Source organism: Malaclemys terrapin, chromosome 2 (assembly GCF_027887155.1).
Source record: "Malaclemys terrapin pileata isolate rMalTer1 chromosome 2, rMalTer1.hap1, whole genome shotgun sequence".
NCBI classification, from domain to species: domain Eukaryota; kingdom Metazoa; phylum Chordata; order Testudines; family Emydidae; genus Malaclemys; species Malaclemys terrapin.
Window position 1 is genome coordinate 51,757,135 of NC_071506.1, and position 21,553 is coordinate 51,778,687.

Sequence of the window (21,553 nt, forward strand, 5' to 3'; positions counted from 1 at the left end):
CTGCTCTTATTTTTCTGTCACTTCCTCAATCCTCCTAAAACATCTGCCCCAAAATCATCATGCCATCAACATGGAAGATCTTGGAAACAAATTTCACAGACAATAGTGCGATTTCCAGATGGGAATTTAAAGAGATATAGTTGTCCTGGCACCAAGTAGACTCAAACTTGATTACTTCACGGTAAAACAGACTATTCACATGTCAAATCTCTTATGAAACGGTTTCTACCAAAGATAAACATTTGAGAGCTTTAAAAGACATATACAGAAACTGTTACTTACCAAGGAATGTCTTTTTACATGCTCTCTTCGAGTAAACAGCTTCCCACAGATGTCACAGCTAAAAGATCTCACCCCTGTATGAATGAGCAAGTGTCTCTTTAGTGTTCTTCTGTATTTGGCTACATAATTACAGTGTGGACACTTCAGTTTGTTCATGATTAGAGCAGATGAATCACCTAAAAAAAACAAAGTCCCAGGTGTTCAGTAATGGAACAAAATAAAACAAGATTATCCTCTGACACATTCTAGTACAGCTGAAACAGCAAAAGGCTTCTGCACCATACAGATGTCAAAGTTACCCAGGTCAAAACAGTGTTGCCTTGGGGTCCACTGATACAGTAGGCCCAGTAAGCAGGATTTGACTGTAGGTGCCCTATCTAGTAAATAAAGACACCCCATGAAGTCTCATTCTCATACAAAAAAATTCCAGAACCCAAGGACAGGCCAATTCTTTGAAGCGGAAGGGAAAAACAAAACAAAAACAAAACTCTTTTTATTGGTTTGTATATACATTTGTTAAAAATATGGAAGGTATTTTGGTTCACTACATGGACAGTGAGTTTATTATAATTTTAGAATAGTCATAAAATTACTTAACTTCATTAATTTCCTTATGTATTGTCTCCATAGAACCTCATTTACCCTCCCTTCTTCCCCTCTAATTCAGAGCTCAGATACAGCTTCTAAAGGTAGTGAAGAACTGAGGTATCATCAGGAGGTAAGAGCTAGTTATACCCATGTGCCAAGGATGGTAGAGCTCAACTGCCATGCACACACCCAAATTACAAGAAATGTTAAGATACTATACTACTACAAGACAAAAGGAAAGGAATGGGTTCTATGACTATGGTGCAGTTGGACAGAGTAGAACTCAGGAACCATTATGGGGGATGGCTATTCACCCAGGGAAAACAGGAACAGAAGATACATGCACATGGACCTAACTGCCACCAAAACTTTTAAAACGGGTTTTCTAAGGGCATGTGGCTATGCACAAGATGGATTCTGTGGAGTCGATGTCAGGAAGGAGAAAGCAAAGACTTGTGTGTGTCTGAACAGAAGGTACTACTGCTCCCTGGGGCAAAGACTTAAAATCCATGGTACAAATGAATTAAGTATTTGTAGTCTTCAAAAATTTGGCTTTCAATAGCTGAGCACTCACATTTGCTGCATCTAACAGACTCGTAACCTTAACTAACTTATCTGAATTCTACTTACCTTTAAGAAAACTTATTCCAGAACTGACTGAACCTGGCAGAGGTAGTCAGTAGATGGACTACAGACCAAATTCGGACCATCAGACACTTTTAAATGGACCACAAAATCTTATTTACTTATTACCATCATCATTGTTGTAGTGTGACAAATTTTTTGTCAGGGTCCTAACTCCAGAGAAACAATTGACTACCCCTGCATTCAGGTATTGTAGGTTTAAAGTAAAAAAACAGCCCCTTAGAAAAGAGTGCCATAAAAATATCCCAACAAAAATAATCAATTTAAAAATCGAATACTAATGTATAAGGCTATGATTTAATCATGGAGGTCACGGATTCCGTGACTTTACTGGACCTTTGCAACTTCTTCTGCTTCAGCTGTCAGCAGCTGAAGCGGGGGCTGTAGGCAGGACTGTGCACCCCCCCTGCCCTGCTGCAACAGCTCGTAACCGCAAGCTAGATATCTGGAATCAGGACCCTGCAGCCCCTGCCCTGTGGTTTGTGGGAGGTGGAGGGACTGCAGTCGGGGCTGTGCACCCGTCCCGCAGCCAGCTCTGGAGCGGGGGCTGTGCGCCCCCTGCTGTGCCCCAGTCCCACAGCTTCCACTGGAGTCGCTCATGGCCCAGACCCATGGCAGGAGCTGCAGCAGGGGTTGTGCACCCCTGCCCCGCAACATCCCAGGGCCCTGCCTTCTGCACCCCCCTCTACCGCCAGCTCCAGAGCTGGGGCTGCGCTTCCACCAGGGGTGGCAGCCGGGAGCTGCGCGCCCTTGCCCGGCAGCGTCCCAAGACCGTGCACCACCCTCGGCTGTGGCCAGCTCCAGGGCTGGGGCTGTGCATCCCTTGCTGCCCTCCAGCCCCATGGCTTCCGCCAGGGTTGCATGCCCCAGCACCATGGCGGGAGCTGCAGCGGGGGCTGTACGCCCCTGCCCCACAGCATTCCTGGGCCATGCACCCCCTCCTGGATGCAGCCAAGGCTTGGGGGGCGGCTGCAGCTGGGGCCATGCATCCATCCCACAGCTGCATCTATCTCCAGAGCAAGGAGCTGTACACCCCCCCGAGGCTGTGCCCCCCGCTGCAGCAGCTTCTGGCATGTCATTCTCTCCTCTCTCCCCCCACCCCCTCTCAGGACTCCATTTCTCCTCCCTATTTAGCCTTGCCCCCACCTATTTTTAATAAAGTCACAGATAGGTCACAGGCTCCATGAATTATTGTTTATTGCCCATGACCTGCACATGACTTTTACAAAAAACAGTGACAAAATCTTAGCCTTACTTATGTATGCCTGCAAGGATGGGAGGGGGAGAGGCAGATACAAAACTTTAGCGTAACATTAAGACCCTGCATGAAGTATTATGTTGAGGAAGTTCCTCCTAGTAGATAAAATACTGGACTGGGGCTTAAGTGACCTGGGTTCTTTTTCCAGCTCTGCCACTGGCATGCTGGCAAGTGACCGTGGGCATGTCATTTCACCTCCTTTTGCCTCAGTTTCCTACCTATAAGTGTCAGGATATTATCATCCTTCCTTCATAAAGCACTTTGAGTTTTGATAAGGGATACAAGGGCTACATATTACTACCCACTCCTGTATGTTCCTAATATAGCTGCTTTATTGAGAAGCGGTGTGTCTTATTAATGTGTTTGTTACATGACAGTGCTTCTTTGTATATTCTCAAAATCTTCAGAGAATTTCTCTACAACTAACTCCGTAGCTAGATCTATACAGTGGGGGCGAAGGAGATGTTACTCCCAGAAGGGCAAGACCACCCAACATGGGTCTGAAGAGAAGATGCTTTTAGCCATGCTGAAAGGAAATATGAATTGCGCTAACCAAAACTTAATATGTAGTGACAATTTTCAGAGTTAAGCATTACATATTTTAAGATCAAATCTAGTTTATCTGTATGCTAATCCATCTATCCTAAATTGATAGTAAGAGCCTAATATTTAAAAAAAAAAGCCAAACTGGCTTTTGCTTTGGGAAAAGCTACTGTGACATTGTCAATGAGAAAGATTGCTATAACCCAGGATTTTTTGAATTTTTTCATATAACAATAAATTCAAGGAAGTCATACTAGATGACCACAGCGGTCCCTTCTGGCCTTATAATCTATACGACCATTAAATAGTACAAGAAACTGGACCCAAAGAAAAAAAAAAAGAAGGCTATGAAGGGGAAAAAAATTTACTTGCCATTTTCCCAAGCTTCTTTTGGCCAAGATTCCGGCAACAATCCATACTTGAAGTCATTTGAAGTACCCGGCAACAGTCCATACTTGAAGTCATTTGAAGTACCCGGCAACAGTCCATACTTGAAGTCATTTGAAGTACCTGTTACAAGTAATGTTCTTTTAACTTGATTTACACAAAATTCTACAGAAGAGAATTTTCTAAACAGTTATATTTTTAAACAAACTTTTTAAGAAGTTTTATGACTAATTAACTTGTGATATTGGGCAAATTGCTGATTCTGCAATATTAGGCTTCCACTGCAATTTTGACTACAGGGACCTACATTCTCAGCCCCGAGTGGCTGACAGCAGAAAATTGCTGAAAAGTAATAATGACTTTATTACTGCAAATAATAAGGTCCATTATTACTTTTCCACACTTTTCCCTGGCTTGTCTGCAACTCAGCGACAATTTTTTGACAATCTCGCAATTCAAGTAGGGCCTTATTTATGAATTGATTACTCTGATAGTCCCTTGTAAGTAAACATTAACTAATTTCACCAAAATATGGGATTTTTAAGACTACAGCCCTGGGCAATTTCATCCTCTCCATACTGACAGATTCTGCAAAAATGTTTTTCATGCCACTAAAACCCTAAAGGATCAAGTTTTACGGTATGCATAGAGCCTTGAGCGGATATAAATAGGTATCCGCGAAACCGCAAGGGTGAAAGAAGCAGAACGTGTGTCTGCCACTCCCAGCAGCCAGCGCCCCGCACCTCCTCCGGCACAGCTGAATCGTCCCTAAACAGGGGGCAAGGCTGGGGGCATTACAGCTACGCTAGAGGAGCTACTGGCACGGAGCACTGGCTCCTGGAAGTGGCAGCCCCACGTTTTGCTCCTTTCACTGCTGCGGTTCCTGGGAGAGCCCTGCAGTTCCACGGATATCGATTTATATCTGTGGATATAAATTTGTATCCGTGCGGGGTTTATGTATGTAGGTCCTCATTCCCCCACTTTTTGCCCTCTTATTTTTTCCATTGCTGTACGCCAGAAAAACCTTAGTGTAAACTCCCAGCAGAAGTTGTTCTGCTGACATAGCATAGCTAATGTTATTGAGGGAGATGGTGTAGCTAACAAATACTCTGACAGCACAGTTGCATCTACACGAGCAGTTTTGTCAACACACCGATGTTGAGCAGAAAGCACAATTTTTCCCTCATTCCCAGCCAACATAGCTATGCTGGCAAGACTGTGTAATGCACACCATGCCTTATACCAGTAGAAAGGTGATTTAAACTTATTTCTGTAAGTCTACTGTGATAAGTGCCTTTATTTGCACTATAACTACATGCATACTGGGGGTTGTACAGCCTTAATTATACTCAGTTTCAAACATACTTAAAGCAATACAAAAAAACTGATCAGCCCTTTGTCCCATCTGGTCTCTGGTAAATTTGTATGTTTGTGAAAGAAGTTGCATAAGGAATTTTTATAAAAATCTAATTTAAAGGAATATGGTCTACTTAACACACACTTATTTGAATTTCATCCTATTCTCATACTACTTACTAAGTAAACAAACAAAGTCCTCTCACTGCCCCATTTTTGTTGGCTTGTCAGTATTCTGTGTGCAATTAGTGCCATAGTTTCCCTAGCCAATGAGTTTCCACTTTTTCTTATGTCTATTATATAGCAACAAGAGAATTTTTTTAAAAAAAGCTGATTAAATCCACCTACCCACCCACCAAGAGATCCAGGAGTAAGTGTAGAAGCTGAAGATTGTAGTCATTAAGAATGGTTAAAACTTTTAAAGTTGTACCTCCCTTTAAAAATGTTATAAATCAGGAGCAGTTCTGTTGAACCTCAATGAGGACCGCAATTCTATTTTTGGTTTCTAAATCTAAACCCTCCCCCACATATATACATATACATACATACACACACACACCCCTAGTATCTACAGAATGTGTAAGAGAAAGCCTTGAAATACAGTCTCCAGCACAAAACAAATGTTATGCACTTTGATTCATTCTTCTCTTTCCCCCCTTCAACTCATGTTGTCTCCCTCTCCTTGCTTGACTTTAGTTTTTTGTTTTATTCTTCTTCCAGCTACCAATGATGAAAAAACTACACTTAGAAACCACCATGCCCAGAAGCCACATATTGTGGTGATCCTCTATTAACTAACTGGGTACAGGCCCCTTTATCTATGGCCTTGGCTACACTGGCACTATACAGCGCTGCAACTTGCTGCGCTCCGGAGTGTGAAACGCCCCCCCCCCCCGCCCCCCAGCACAGAGCTGTACAGCACCAGTGTAATCAGCGCCTGCAGCGCTGCACACTCGCTCGCAGCACTGCAAGCTACTCCCCTCGGAGAGGTGGAGTACATACAGCGCTGCGAGAGCTCTCTCGCAGCGCAGGTGGCGCAACTACATTCGAATTCCCAAGTGTAGCCAAGGCCTATGTGTTTCTTTATTCAGGCATAAAAGGAAACAAATCTTTTACTAAGGGCACATCATGTTGGCACTGGCAGCATTGCACACCATTCTGATACACAAAAACAGGTACGTTTTAGATTGAATTCTGATGGGCAGCCACATCATTCCTACCCTTCTCCTGTGCCTGTTCTTCACTGGTGATGGGTGTTTTAAATCTGGAGGCTTGTAATCCTGTCCTACCATCTTTTGTCAGGTGTTAAGTCCTGAGCAGGATGGGAATAGCTATGTCTGCACTTTTGTAAATTCCAGCTAACACATCCATTTGCAGATAGGGGGTGCACACAATATAAGAAGTTATGCCATGTTTTGACAGTGCTACAGCAGCAGCGGAATGACAGTATACTTCCTTTCTGCTGGGCAAGGTATGTGCAGAAGTATCCAACGTACATCAATTTTTCACTACTATTGTAGAGTGAAAATCTCAACATCAGATTGTATGCATCAGTTTTACTCTGCTGCTTAAACAGCATTTTGGATTATGGTTGGCAGTGGTAACTGCATGGGAAGACAGCTCAAAGGGAGCCCAAATGAAGTTGGCAGGTGTCTGGAAAAACTGTCACACAGCTGGGTAGCCAGCTGCCAGCTATAGTCCATGTGGGATCATTCACGCAACTGACCCTCAGCAGCTCAGTCTCAGTGATCACAAAGCCTCAGATCCCAATGAGTAAACAGGAAATTATTCTTCCTCTGCCCACAAGATTTGTTCCAAGGTTGTTGGGGTTTTTGGTTTTTTTGGGGGGGCGGGGGAGAGAGAAGAAGATGGGAGGGGGAGAAGAAGAGGAGAATTCCAATATTTTAGCTCTCATGCCTGGTTGTTGGAGGGGAGGTAGTGACAACCTAATTTTCCTTTGATTCCTGGGAGTTAAGTGAGCTAAGTGGAGAAAGAATGGTGCGAGAGGGGGGGAGGGAGTTACTGTAAGGAAGTTGTTCTTTGAAGTTATTTAGATCATACCAGATCATTCTTATGTCCATGCTCCCACACACAAAAACTAGCGAGAACTCCCTCAGCTTGAAGATTATATTGTTGATTCCAGTACAGGCATTTCACAATAGCTAATGTAATTAAACAAGGGATACACATAGGATATCTAACTGCCTATTCCTTTTGAATAGGTCAAACTCCCGTATACACACAAAATCCTCCTTTTGTGGTGAAGAGTATGGATGAATGGTGATCTGTTATACCCCACTCTTGGGAATTAAAAATCTCCAGGTCTCTATTTAAAAAATAAAATAAATTAAAAAAAATCAAGGAACTGGACTGGATAGTGAGGACAGGTAAGCACTTTAAACAGAAAGGATGAGATAATTCTTATAATGCTCTTGGTCTTAAAGAAAAAACTAAAGAAAATCAATAATGCCATCCAAAAAGGAGAAAAAGATTAAGCACCAAAGAAAGCTTTGAGATCAACATTTTTAGCAATCCTAAGCAAAAAACCCCCCTTATCTGCAATGTTGATAATCAAACCCTGTCTCTTGATGTAGTGTAAATAATAAGTGTGTGTAGAGAATACGACAACTGCCTTGCAAAGAGATGAGAACAGACTAAAGTTGTGTTTCAGCAGATTAAAGGTTTGAGGATGATGGACACGATTCTATCTAAAAAAATGCAGCAGATAGTGTAACTTGAAATCAGACTTATCAGTTTTCATCTTCTATATAGACAGAGACATCCTCAGTTGTATTATAGAAAGTTTTAATGGTTCTCTATCACCAAATATGGAGAGGCTTTTGAAAAATATAGTGGGCAACTGAAAGGATAGAGAACTCTCTTTGCCTCAGCCAATAAGCAGCAATTAGGATTCTTACTGCTACACAGTCGCGCTCAGGCCCCTACACAACAAGGAACAGGGTCACTTGGTACAGGGTGTGCCAAAGTATTTAGTAGGAGAATAACTGTCCAAAGATTTTACAATCACGTTTAACACAAGAGGAAATAAGTGGGCAGCAGACAAGAAAGGTGAGACAGGCAACATTATGCACCCAGAGCAGCCATTATGCATAGTTCATTTTAACTTGAAAACAGCAAATGAGTTAAATGAAGACGCAACTTACCTAGAAGCTATCAGTTACAGTTTACTGTAGGTATCATGGAAGTGGCTTTTTGAAAGTGACTTATAAGTAATTTAATGAGAGGGTCAGTAAGAATATTATATGCATTAAAGCCATTTGGAGAGGGGAGACAGGCTAGCTTTGTTGATAGAACAACACAGTAAAGATACAAGAAAGGATAGATCAATGAGGAGTCCTTGTGGCACCTTAGAGACTAAAATTTATTTGGGCATAAGCTTTCGTGGGCTTTAACTCACTTCACCAGATGCATGGAGTGGAAAATACAGTAAGCAGGTATAAATATACAGCACATGAAAAAAGATAGGAGTTGCTTTACCAAGTATGGTGTGTGTGTGTGTGTGTGTGTGTGTGTGGGGAGGGGGTTATCAGTGCTAACGAGGCCAATTCAATTAGGGTCCATGTGGCCCATTCCCAACAGTTGATAAGAAGTCGTGAATATTAAGAGGGGAAATTACTTTTTTTAGTGCTAACAAAGCCAATTCAATACTCCCATCTTTTCATATACTGTATATTTATACCCGCTTACTGTATTTTTCACTGCATGCATCTGATGAAGTGGGTTATAGCCCACGAAAGCTTATGCCCAAATAAATGTGTTAGTCTCTAAGGTGTCACAAGGACTCTAGTTGTTTTTGCTGATACAGACTAACAAGGCTACCCCTCTGAAAGAAAGGATAGGTAGCAGCTAAACTGGAGGGCCTAAACAGCATAAAGACCAGAAGTTTGATACAGTGGAGAGTCAGAGATACTGGAAAAAGAGGGGTGACATGGTCAAAAGCAAAGGTCAGGAAAGCTACTTTTAATCAATAGCTTTCTGAATAGACCTAAGGAGGAGAGATGGATGTCAGGAAAGCCCGAGAGGAGTTTGCTATAGTTAAAATAAGAGAAATTCCTAGACGATGAATGCCAGAAAGGGTCAGAACTTTGATCCTTCACAACACTCCAAGGGCAAGCTACTGATGCAGACTTGGTGTCAAGCATAGAGTTGAAAAGATCCCAGTTATGTGCTATAGTGGCAGATAAAATGGCATTGTCAGGGACAGAGATCTGGATGGATGGGGGGGTTAGAGGGGGAGGGAAGAGAAGAGGAAAGAATGGAGGTCACATTGGTGTTTGGCTGGAACATTAGTTCTGATCATGAAGCCATTGTCTCAGAGGTTGTCAGGATTTTTGTACTAGAGGTAGTTTAGCAAAGGAATGTATGTAACCCATCTCTAGTTGACAGAAGGAATCTTGCCAGTCCAATCTTTCTGGTGTCAGGTGTAGAGCAATTCTAGGTTGTTATAAACCAGGAGTAGGCAACCTGCGGCATGCAAGCTGTTTTTCAGTGGCACCTCACGCTGCTCAGATCCTGGCCACTAGTCCAGGGGGCTCTGCATTTTAATTTAATTTTAAATGAAGCTTCTTAAACATTTTAAAAACCTTATTTACTTTACATACAATAGTTTAGCTATATATTAAAGACTTCTAGAAAGAGATCTTCTAAAAATATTAAAATGTATTACTGGCACGCGAAACCTAAATAAATGAAGAGTCGGCATACCACTTCTGAAAGGTTGCTGACCCGTTATAAACAATCTTTACTGTGTCCCCATTCATAAAAAAAGCACACACACACACACACACACCCCCCATATACAACACTGATTCACTACCCCAAATGAGGGTTCATGTAGCTCTGTCACAAATTGGCTTCAGTCAGTGATCAAGTTTTGCTGTCAAGCAAACTAGGCAGTATTGTATAGATTTTCCTAATCTCAAGACTTTTGGCACAGTTAGTCTGTTTATTTAGAAGACTGTGACCTTACCGTCCACCTGAATCAGGACCACCTTGAGACTACCTGAAGCTCCTCAGTGCATTCAGAACCACCCAGAACATGCAGATTTTCCTGGCAAATCAAATGCCCTAGCCATCTTTTAGACCATAAAGTTTTCCTAGCCCAGAGTTATGGGTCAGTGTAGCTTTTGACAGAAAGGATTTATTTTAAAACATGTAAACCTGGGAACTTCCTTGAGAAGGGCTCTATAGAGCCATTCTGGAGGCAATTCAAGATTCCATTTCCCAACAGCGCAGAGCCTTTTGATGTACAAGACTCTTAATATCCCTTTAAGAGATAGGTCCTCTAAGGCAGACACCACAGACTAGCAAGTCTTTCTGAAACCTTTAGAAGACCAAGAAGCTTTTGCTGTTTGTATTTAGGAGGCTTGCGCCCCTTGACCTTGTGTGAAGAGACAGGCCAAACACCCAGATACTGGATGTACTATTTAACCTCTTTGGTCAATGATAACTGGACAACAAACCCAAGGAACAAAGAGTGGCTTCCATTTTCTTAGTCTTTGAAGGAAGCTATCCTTTTTCTTTTGGGAGATCGCCATGCTTTTATTGAACCCTACGAAGGTCTTATGAACAGTGCAGTCACGAGTGTCTTCCTGCATCACGGCCAGAGAGGAGCTGCTGTTGCTACCATTTACTAACTAATACCTACGCCCAACATCTGGCAGCCTCAGTACCCTCATGTATTACCTTGCTGAATTACCCATGGCTCCCTACGGAAACTATCATCCACACAAGTGTCCTTCTACAGTTGAATTGGTATTTACCCATGAATAGGCATATGTGACAAAGATTGGTATAACCTTTTGGCCAAAGAGTGGATTTACCATGAAACAAACAGTGCAGTGGGAACTGGACCACCCAATGACAAGGGGCCCCCCAAAATGCAGGACAAATATATGACAATCTGCCCGAGTCCAGGCTGGCAGCACAGCAGGGCTCAGTCAGGTATACTGTGGCCGGTGGCCCCACACCACTCCCAGAGACGTCCGGCTGCTGGCATGTCTCTGCATGCCCCTGGAGGGGGGGAGGCGGCTCCGCGTAATGCTCCCTCCTGGGCAGCTCACAGAGACCCGCTGCCCCCCCTCCCCTCAATGGGCATGCAGAGACGTGCCAGCAGCCGGACGTCTCTGGGAGTGGCGTGGGCTAACGCTGAGGCGGCTCCCTGCCCCCCTCCTTCTGCACCACTCCCAGAAGCAGCTGGCACGTCCATGTGGCCCCTGGGGCGGAGGGGGCTTGTGTCTCCAGGCATTGCCCTTGCCCCCAGCACCGACTCTACAGCTCCCATTGGCCAGGAGCTGTAGCCAATGGGAGCTGTGGGAGAGGCGTCACTTGTGGGCAGCAGCACGCAGAGATCCTCTGCCCCCGAGCCACTGCCATGGGGGTGTGTGCGCTGGTCACTTTGGGAGCCACGCCACCCGAGGCAAGTACAACCCCCCGGCTTCCTCCCGCACCCCAACCCCAAGGCTGTACCCTGCACTCAAACTTCCTCCGAGAGCCTGCACTCCTCACCCCATCCCAGCCCAGAGCCCGCATCCAAACTTCCTCACATAGCCTGCCCCCTGCACCCCAACCCCCTGCCCCAATCAAAGTACGTCACTATTTTCATTTACGTTCCATTACTTATAATATAGAAGGAGGATGGAAGAAAGAATGAGAAACGGGGGGCGGGGGAGATGCTCTTTTTCTTGGCTAGGTCCCGAGGAGGGCCCCCAAAAATGAAGCTGTGCACAGGGCCCCACTAACTCTAAATCCGCCACTGCTTTTGACTGACAATATACTAGCATATGAAGTCAGAGGTGTGGCTGGCCAATGTTGCCTCTGGTCACGGCAACGTTCTCTTACACAAGGTATAGCTGATGGATTTCCTAAGCAGAAGATACTTTCATCTACTCCTTTGATACAATCAGATCAATGGATTGTGCATGAGGTTACGGGTCATTCGTGCTACCTTCCATCCCAAAACCGTTATGTACTATATCAGCTCTAGGGCCAGCGAGCATAAAGGCTGCCAGAGCACACTATTTTATATAAGTTTTTATACCAGGCTCATTAGCATAGTATCCAAGTACCTTTCAGTAGTGCACTAAACAACATGACTATCATCATGATGTTTGTTCACTAATTCTCCCCAGGGAGAAGTGTAAGCAGTGGAGTGTTTTGTTCACAAAAGTCATTTTCTCTGGTGCAGATTCCCTATATGTACCCGTTTACTGAGCGAGATCAAATCCAACTTCTTAAATATTGCTCTCCCAACTTAGAACTCAGTTGCTGCACACTAGCTCAGGTCGAATCGGAGCAGGTAGCTCTATCTGGTGCAGAGCAGTGTCAGTTTAAATCAGAAGTGTGCACACAAGGTAAAACAGTCCAAATCTATTCACCAGCCCTTTTTTCCTGAGGACTCTCTCTCTGGGCTGGGATCAAATGATCCCAAATTTGCACCACTGAAGCCTACTTTGCCCCCAATGAGGCATACCACTTTTCAAGACAACTGAGTATGCATATGGAGTTTAGAGCACTTTGAAATGTCAGCTCTTAATATGGGAGCTTGGCCATGAACTGCCTCCCATAACGCTTTGGATCAGACTGTCCCGTACCACTCAAGCAGCACAAAGGGAACAGAAGTCGCCCTAAAGTTCCCTGCTGGGTACATCCCCAGAGGGGATGTGGCAGTAGTGCCAGCATGTGGAAAGTTAAGAGCAAGGAAAAAGTATTTTAAGTGCATTACACTGCAGTTATTTTCAGCTAAGATATGACATCCATGGGACCACTGCAGCTGATACAAGTTAGAGCAGCCCCTTGGCTGTTTAAAGCTGGATGAAGGAACTACAACTGGTTGATGATTCTCTGCTCTACCTCCTCTCCTCTTCTGAGCTATCCTAGGTGTCTCTGTGGGCACTCTCCTAGGCTCCTACAGGCCCGAGCAGGGAAGCAAGTAAAAGGAAAACCACAGGCACTCTGGTCCCTCCACTGCAATAGAGCACACGGCCACCAGAGAAACTGCCCGGAAAAGACGGGACAGCAGCTGCTTAGAGCACTCTTGGCTCACACCACGCAGCGGCCACTGGGGGAAGTTGTGCTCTTTTCTTCCTCCTTGTAACAAAGCTAATTCAAAACCACTTCCCTTTTAAGGAGTGGGGGGTGAAGCTCAGGGAACATTTTCAACTCACAATCAAGTACAAATACACCCAACCCCCAGTAGAATTCGCATACGACGAGATCGCGGCCATGGATCCCAAATTTAATTACTTTAATTGCAATTCGTTTTAACGTGGTCCCTCTGTTAACGCAGTACTGTGCATGGATCCCAAATCCCACGTTCTAGCAAGGGTCAGGTATATTGTTAACAGTTGCCCTTAAGGGCCACAAGTGGCTATGCCTGTCCTACAGGCTTAATCACCCCGGATTAATCCATCCTTTATCCACTATTTCTTTGACCAGTTCAAAGGAGAAACAGCTGAAGTTTATGTGGACTTTCCTAAAAACTAGTATTTGATCAAATTTCTCATAAAAGGCTATTACAGGAAGTTAAGCACTCATTGGGGTAAGGAGCAAAGTGCTAAAATGAACTGAAAACTAGCTGGGAGAAAAACAAATAGGATAAATAGATGGTTTGTTTTCAACATGGCAAGAGGTTAATTGCAATATTCAACCTTGGGACATCTTAAGACTGGTATTGTTTAAAATATTTATTCGTTATCTAAAGGAGGGGTGAACAATGAGGTAGAAACATTTAAAGATGACTAAGTTATTTTGGTTAGTGCAGTTAAGACTAGTGAAGGCTTTAGAGGGACTTAGAAGGGCTGAATAAGTAGTAGTATAATGGCAGATCAAATTCAATGTTTTTCCAATGCACATTCCCTCACATTTGTGGAATAATTTGCAATCTCAAACTAACTACTCAGGGCAGGGTGAGGGTGAAGAGAGGAAAAAGGACAGACATCCTTGTGGGCAGCTGAAATAAAAAAAGGCTGCTCGTGCAGCAGCAGTTGATAAAGCAAACAAAATATGTATTAGTATATAAACACAAAAATGGGATGAAAGATACTGAAAACTTACGCCAGGAAATACTTTTAATAAAACACACTCATACTTCCTTCAGTAGCATGGGTTCTACTGCTCTTTCTGGAAAAATAATTCCTAGCCAACTCTTTATAGGTTACGACTGGGAATTTTGACACAAGAGTCCATTCTGAGTGAAGTCAGTAGACATGGTCTACCTGAAGGTGACACTACAAAGCAGACACAGCAGGATCTGAGAATTGAGAATAAAAATGTGCTTGTTGAATTCCCTAATATTAATCAAGCAATGTTGCTGTTCTCCCTTATTCTGGCAATACAAGGGGAAAGGAAGTCATCCACAGCAGGGCATTTGTGGGTATCCTAATATGGGGACAGCCCATAACAGCACAGATCTAGCATAACTGGCTCCTACACACCCCAGTGCAGTGCCCTGAACAGAGGACAGGCTTGAGCAAGAAGAGGAATAGTTTGAGCATGCTGTGCTCCAGCTATCCCCAGCTGGCATATGGTTGCTTAGGGACCATTACTAGCTGAAAAATTGGAGCTGCCATGGGCTGGACAGACAATTGGGAGACCTATAACTCACTGATTCTCAGCTTCTTTACCCTTTTCTTAGGCTGCCCTATCTGGCTGCATGAGGAAGGAGAAGCCCTCTTTTGCAAGTCAATCCCTTAAATTTAGGCAGGATCAGTCAAGTTTCTATCCTGTTCACCATGAAGCACCTGCAGCTCAACAAGGCAACAGACAACAGAGCATCCAAAGCAACTCTCCTCCCTCATGTAATACAGCAGGCAGACAGCTGGGGAGCTACTAAGGAGCTGTTCAGAGCACTCCTGGCTCACATTACAACTACTCCTGAGAAATGGCACACAGCTGGAGGTGATCGCATCCAACACCAGCCCATACCAATGGGACTGGCACACCACACCACCCACACACCACACTGCAAGTGTGGCTCAAGGAACACTTTCAATTCACAAAAGTGAAACATCTCTTCAAGGGCCGTATGTTGAACACCACTGGTGTGAAGTCAAAATGCAGCTTCTCTATACACTGAACAAAGAGATGATCATTCAAAAGATAAGTCACTAGCAGACGCAAATTTACAGACATCAACCTGCCCACCACAGGAGAGCATCTGGCCAGGCAATTAAACTCAGTTATTTTCAAGTTAAAAGAAAACTGCTGATTTTAAAGCATAGTACAGATTAAGTTACACATGGTGTGGATAGTTGAAATGTGCTAGCCAAGAGAATTAAACATTTATATAAGCAAAATAAAAAATTTTTGAAAGTTTTCACCAGTTGATGTTACATTGTTTGGTTTATTTGATAACTGGCTCTTGAGGATTATAGGAAGTAGATATTCACCAATGTGAACTGTAAGTTTTAATACAGTTTTGGCAATAGTGTACATCTGCACACAAAACAGACATTCAGCCTTTTTTTTAACTAATTGAAACAGAGTAAGCATGTTTACATTAGATAAGACTCACTGCAACATTGTCAGATATTTGCAATTCATTTTGTCTACAGATTTACTAGTTGTTGCAGGATCTTAGCTAATACATGTTTATAGAAATGAGGTTATCCTAGAATGGATACAAACAGTAACACTTGGATAATCCAATATATTAGTGAAATAATTTACCTGGTTCTTCCTTAATAAACTGCAAATCTTCTGGATATGGGACTGACGGCTGCATCACTGAGCAATCTTCTAAATTCTCTTCATTATTAGGTGGTATATTATAAATAAATCTCTTTGTAGTTTGGTTTTTCCTTCTTGCTTTTCCTGGTTCTTGAACTGATTGTCCCTGTGAGGCCATGTCATTCCACACAAACACTTTTCCTTCACCTTGAGATTCATTTTCAGCCATTTCAGGTGAGCTGTCCTGGACCCAACTACAGTCATTCATTTGATAGTTTTCTATTTGGCCCTCATCAATACAGTAACCATCATTTTCAGTTTTTATACTGCTTGCCAAGTTAGTAAGATTCCGTGTTGCCCAGAAACTGGCAACTTTCTGATCCCTTGATGAAGGCAGACCATCCCGACTAACAGATCTTCTGTTATAATCCACCACTACAGCCTCTGGAGCTTCTGATTTAATGCTTATATTTAAGGCATCTTTAATGAAATTGCGACAGGACTGGACAACCTCAGTCATTTGAAGATAGCTGGCCACTGACATCACTTCAATGGCATTTTGGCTTGTAAGGACAAGGTTACCGGAATATAAGAAGTCCAATATGACAGAAAAACCTTGAACAGCAACAACATCTAAATAGGTAACAGTGGTTTGGTTACGGCTTTCTTTGTTTGTAAAGCAGTATAGAGTCTTAAAGAAACGGCTGCCGGCAACCAGGATGTTCTTATGAGCTCTGAAGACCCTCCCACTCACCACAATATTGACATCACAAAGAATGCCTTTCTTCCTCTGTTCATTTAGTTCTTGCAGCAGCTGATAGCAATAAGAGTTCTCGTTTGGCCTACTGTTGTAGTCGCAGTACCCCTCATTAGTCAATTCCGACGGTATTTCTGACTCCTGCAATTAGAGAAAAAAAAAAAGTTAACTCCGTTTCCTTTTTAGTTTTCCCACTGCTGCCAACAGGATATGAAAATAAACTTAAGTTAAATATGTAATACAGAGGAAAATGGGTTTATATCCTTTGTTACTTTATTTAATAAAGGCAACATAAAATACAAGTTTCCAGAAAGTTTCCTTGTGTATTAGAAACTCAGGCCAGTTCTACTGTTTTTCCAGTTTCAGGAAAAAGGGGGTAGATGAGCTTTAAGTACCACAGAAGTTAAATGTAAGCCACTGATGGAAAGATATTTAGTTTGGGTGTTTAAAGTGTTCATTTTTGTTAACAAATGCCTGAACTAGAAGTTAGAAGAGATTTACATTAAAGATTCAGGAGTACTTGTGGCACCTTAGACACCAATGAATTTATTTGAGCATAAGGTTTCGTGGACTACAGCCTACTTCATCGGATGCATAGAATGGAACACACAGAAAGAAGATATTTATACACACAGAGAACATGAAAAGGTGGGAGTAGCCATACCAACTGTAAGAGGCCAATTAATTGAGATGAGCTATCAGCAGGAGAGAGAAAAAAACCTTTGAAGTGATAATCGAGATGACCCATAGAAGGTGTGAGGATATTTTAACATGAGGAAATAGATTCAATTAGTGTAATGTTATGAAAAAAGAAGAACAGGAGTACTTGTTGCACCTTAGAGACTAACAAATTTATTAGAGCATAAGCTTTCGTGGACTACAGCCCACTTCTTCGGATGCATCCGAAGAAGTGGGCTGTAGTCCACGAAAGCTTATGCTCTAATAAATTTGTTATTCTCTAAGGTGCAACAAGTACTCCTGTTCTTCTTTTTGTGGATACAGACTAACACGGCTGTTACTCTGAAACCTGTAATGTTATGATTCCTGATGTCAGATTTGTGTCCATTTATTCTTTTACGTAGGCCACACCGGACAGTCTCTACGCAAAAGAATAAATGGACACAAATCTGACATCAGGAATCATAACATTCAAAAACCAGTGGGAGAACACTTCCGTCTCTCTAACCACTCAGTGACAGACCTGACGGTGGCAATTTTGCAACAAAAAGACTTCAAAAACAGACTCCAAAGAGAGACTGCTGAACTTGAATTAATATGTAAATTAGATACACTTAAATAGGTTTGAACAGACTGGGAATGGTTGGGTCATTACACTAATTGAATTTATTTCCTCAAGTTAAAATATGTTAAAATATCTTCACACCTTCTATGTGTCATCTCGATTATCACTTCAAAGGTATTTTTCTCTCTCCTGCTGATCGCTCATCTCAATTGATTGACCTCTTACAGTTGGTATGGCTACTCCCACCTTTTCATGTTCTATGTATAAATATCTTCTGTGTGTTCCATTCTATGCATCCGATGAAGTAGGCTGTAGCCCACAAAAGCTTATGCTCAAATAAATTAGTCAGTCTCTAAGGTGTCACAAATACTCCTGTTCTTTTTGCGGATACAGACTAACACGGCTGCTACTCTGAAACTTGTCATTAAAGATTCAACTACCAACCTGTTCAGGTAAGAGCTATGAAAACTCCCTCACACTACTTCTCTGGTCTTCCATAGAGGCCTCAAGTAAAAATGGGGAGACAGGACTTTAACAAATTCCCAATATATCCTTCCTCCCTCCTTATCAGCCTTCCACAAACAAATGGAAGCAAAATGAATACAAATGCCACCCTGCCTCCTTTGCAGATCGCATTTAGTAATAAACAATATTCTAATGAAAATGTATAAAAGTTGGTGCACTACTAGGCATATTTTTAAACTCTATAATATTTTAACAAGTACTTAATTTTCAACTATGACAGGTGGCATCAGAGAGACTTGGTGGGGTAATACACATGACTGGAATATTGGTATAGAAGGTTTCGGCTTGCTCCAGAAGGACAGGCAGGGAAAAAAGGGACAAGGTCTTGCCTTGTATCTCAAAAATGAGGTTGAGAGGGAAATAGGACACAGACTTGTTGAAAGTCTCTGGGTAAGGATAAAAGGGGTAAAAATCAAGGGTGATGTCATGCTAAGGGTCTACTACAGACCACCTAACCAGGAAGAGGAGATGGATGAGGCTTGTTTATAAAGAGCTAACAAAAATCATCCAAAGCACAGACTTGGTGATGATGGGAAAAACAACACAGCAGGGCACAGATTATCCAACAAGTTCTCGGAATATATTGGAGACAAAATTTTATTTTGGAAAGTGAAGAAAGCCATCAGGGGAGAAGCTGTTCTAGACTAGATTTTGATAAATAGAGAGGAACTGGTTGAGAATTTGAAAGTGGAAGGCAGCTTGGGTGAAAGTGATCATGATATGATACAGTTCATGATTCTACAGAATGGTAAGAAGGAAAACAGCACAATAAAGGTAAAGGATTTCAAGAAGGCAGACTTCAGCAATCTCAAAGAGGTGGTAGGTAAGATCCCATAGGAAGCAAGTCTAAGGGGGAAAAACAGTTCAAGAGAGCTGGCAGTTTTTCAAAGAGACATTATTAAGGGCACAAGAGCAAATTATCCAACTGTGTAGGAAAGACAGGAAGTATGGCAAGAGACCTCCCTGTCTTAACAAGGAGCTCTTCAATTATTTGAAACTCAAATAAGAATCCTAAAAACACAGAAACTAGGTCAAACTGCAAAGGATTAATATAAACAAGTATGCAGGGACAAAATTGGAATGGCCAAGGCACAAAATTAGATTAAACCAGCTAGAGACATAACAGGTAACAAAAAAACATCCTACAAATGAGAGGGAGACCAAAGACAGGATAAGCATATTACTGGGGGGGGAAAACAATAACAGAAAATGTGTAAAATGACAGAAGTGCTAAATGACTTTTCTGTTTCAGTTTTCACCAAAAAGGTTAGTAGTAATTGGACATTTAATGGAGTGAATGCCAGTGAAAATGAGGTAAGACCAGATGCTAAAATAGGGAAAGAAAAAGTTACAAGTTAGACAGGTTAGAGGTTTTCACGTTACCAGAGCCTGGTGAAACATCCTAGAATACTCAAGGAGCTGACTGAAGAGATATGAGCCATTAGTGATTATCTTAAAAAAAAAAATCATGGAAGACAGGGGAGACTCCAGAGAACTGTAAAATGGCAATTACGGTGCCAATCTATAAAAAAGGGAATAAGGACAACCCAGGAAATTACAGACCAGTCACCTGAACTTCAGTACCTGGAAAGATAATGGAGCAATCAATTTGCAGACACCTAGATGATAAGGTGATAAGTAACAGTCAGCATGGATTTGTCAACAAATAATGATGGCAAACCAACCTAATGCCTTTCTTTGACAAGGTAACTAGCTTTGTGGATGGGGAAAAGCAGTAGATGTGGCATATCTTAACTTTAGATATTATCACAACCTAATAATGTCTTGCATGACCTTCTCCAAAACAAACTATGGAAATACAACCTAGATAGAGGTACTATAACATGGGTGCACAACTGGTTGGAAAAAACTGTTCCCAGACAGTAGTTAAGCTGGAAGGACATATTCAAGTGGGGTCCCACAGTGATCAGTTCTGGGTCTGGTTCTATTCAATTTCTTCATCAATTATTTAGAGTACATGGTAACAGTGTTCAAGTACATAAACAGTTGTTACAAGGAAGAGGAAGGTAAATTATTCTCTTTAACACAGGGATGGGCAAACTTCTTAGCCCGAGGGCCACATCGGGGAATAGAAATTGGATGGCGGGCCATGAATGCTCACAAAATTGGGGTTGGGGTGCAGGCTCTGGGGTGGGGCGAAGGATGAGGAGTTTGAGGTGTGGGAGGGTGCTCTGGGCTGGGACTGAGGGGTTCAGAGGGCGGGAGGGGGATCAGGGCTGGGGCGCGGGGAGAGGCTCAGGGGTGCAGGCTCCAAGCGGCGCTTACCTCAAGCGGCTCCCAGAAGCAGTGGCATGTCCCTTCCCCAACTCCTACGCGGAGGTGCGGCCAGGTGGCTCTGCACTCGGCCCCATCTGCAGGCACAACCGCTGCAGCTCCCACTGGAGCACCAGACAGGGCCATTGGAGCATGTAGGAGCCAGAGCAGGGCCATGCCGCAGCTTGCGGAAGCTGCGTGGTGCAGCTTGCGGGAGCCGTGTGGTGCAGCTTGCGGGAGCCGTGTGGTGCAGCCCCCAACCTGGCGCCCTGTCCACAGCACAAGAGCAGGTCCTAACCGCATGGTGCAACCCCAACCCAGCGCCCCGGCCAGAGCAGGGCTGAGCCGCGTGGTGCAGCTCGCAATCCGGCTTAAAACCGTCCATGGGCCGTAGTTTGCCCACCCCTGCTTTAAACCTCTGAAGCTAGGACAGCAATGGGCTTAAATTTCAGAAAGGGTGGTTTAGTTTGGACATTAGGACAAACTTACTGGAATAAACTGCCTAGGGAGGTTGTGGAATCTCCATCATTGGAGATTCTTAAAAGGTTAGACAAACACCTGTCAGGGATAGTCTAGATAACACTTGGTCCCACCATGAGTGCAGGGGATTGGACTAGAAGATCTCTCCAGGTCCCTTCCGGTCGTATGATTCTACAGTGGCAGCCTTCACCATTAGACATTAGGTCAGAAAAACAAGTGGAAAGAGTACTGAAGGTGATTACTGCAAGTGTTAAAATACCACAAAAGCTTGAATTACTAAACCAGGAAACGTCTTAAAAATGTTGCACAAGGATTTGCCATTATAGTAGTGTTTAAATGTGTAACAAGTGTTATCAAGGGAATTATTACATGCTTTGCATTTATATAGCGTTTTTCATCAGGGTATCTCAAAGTGGCTTGTAACAATTCCTGAAGAACAATGACAGACAAAGAGGCACCAGGCAGTGAAGTATTACTACTATAGGTCAATGCAGATAGTGGAAACCAGTAAGTAGCAGACAGGAGA

At 43.0% G+C, this 21,553-nt stretch overlaps 1 protein-coding gene across 1 annotated transcript in view; it reads right to left on the bottom strand.

Annotated features, from left to right (window-relative positions):
* ZBTB10 (zinc finger and BTB domain containing 10) overlaps window positions 1–21,553 on the bottom strand; it is a 32,633-nt gene that overhangs the window by 3,442 nt on the left and 7,638 nt on the right. The window contains exons 2-4 of the mRNA XM_054018180.1: window positions 15,749–16,646; window positions 3,689–3,826; window positions 283–458 (exon numbers count right to left, since the gene is read on the bottom strand). Coding sequence (XP_053874155.1) covers window positions 283–458; window positions 3,689–3,826; window positions 15,749–16,646 — 1,212 coding nt within the window. The remainder of the gene's footprint in view (window positions 1–282; window positions 459–3,688; window positions 3,827–15,748; window positions 16,647–21,553) is intronic.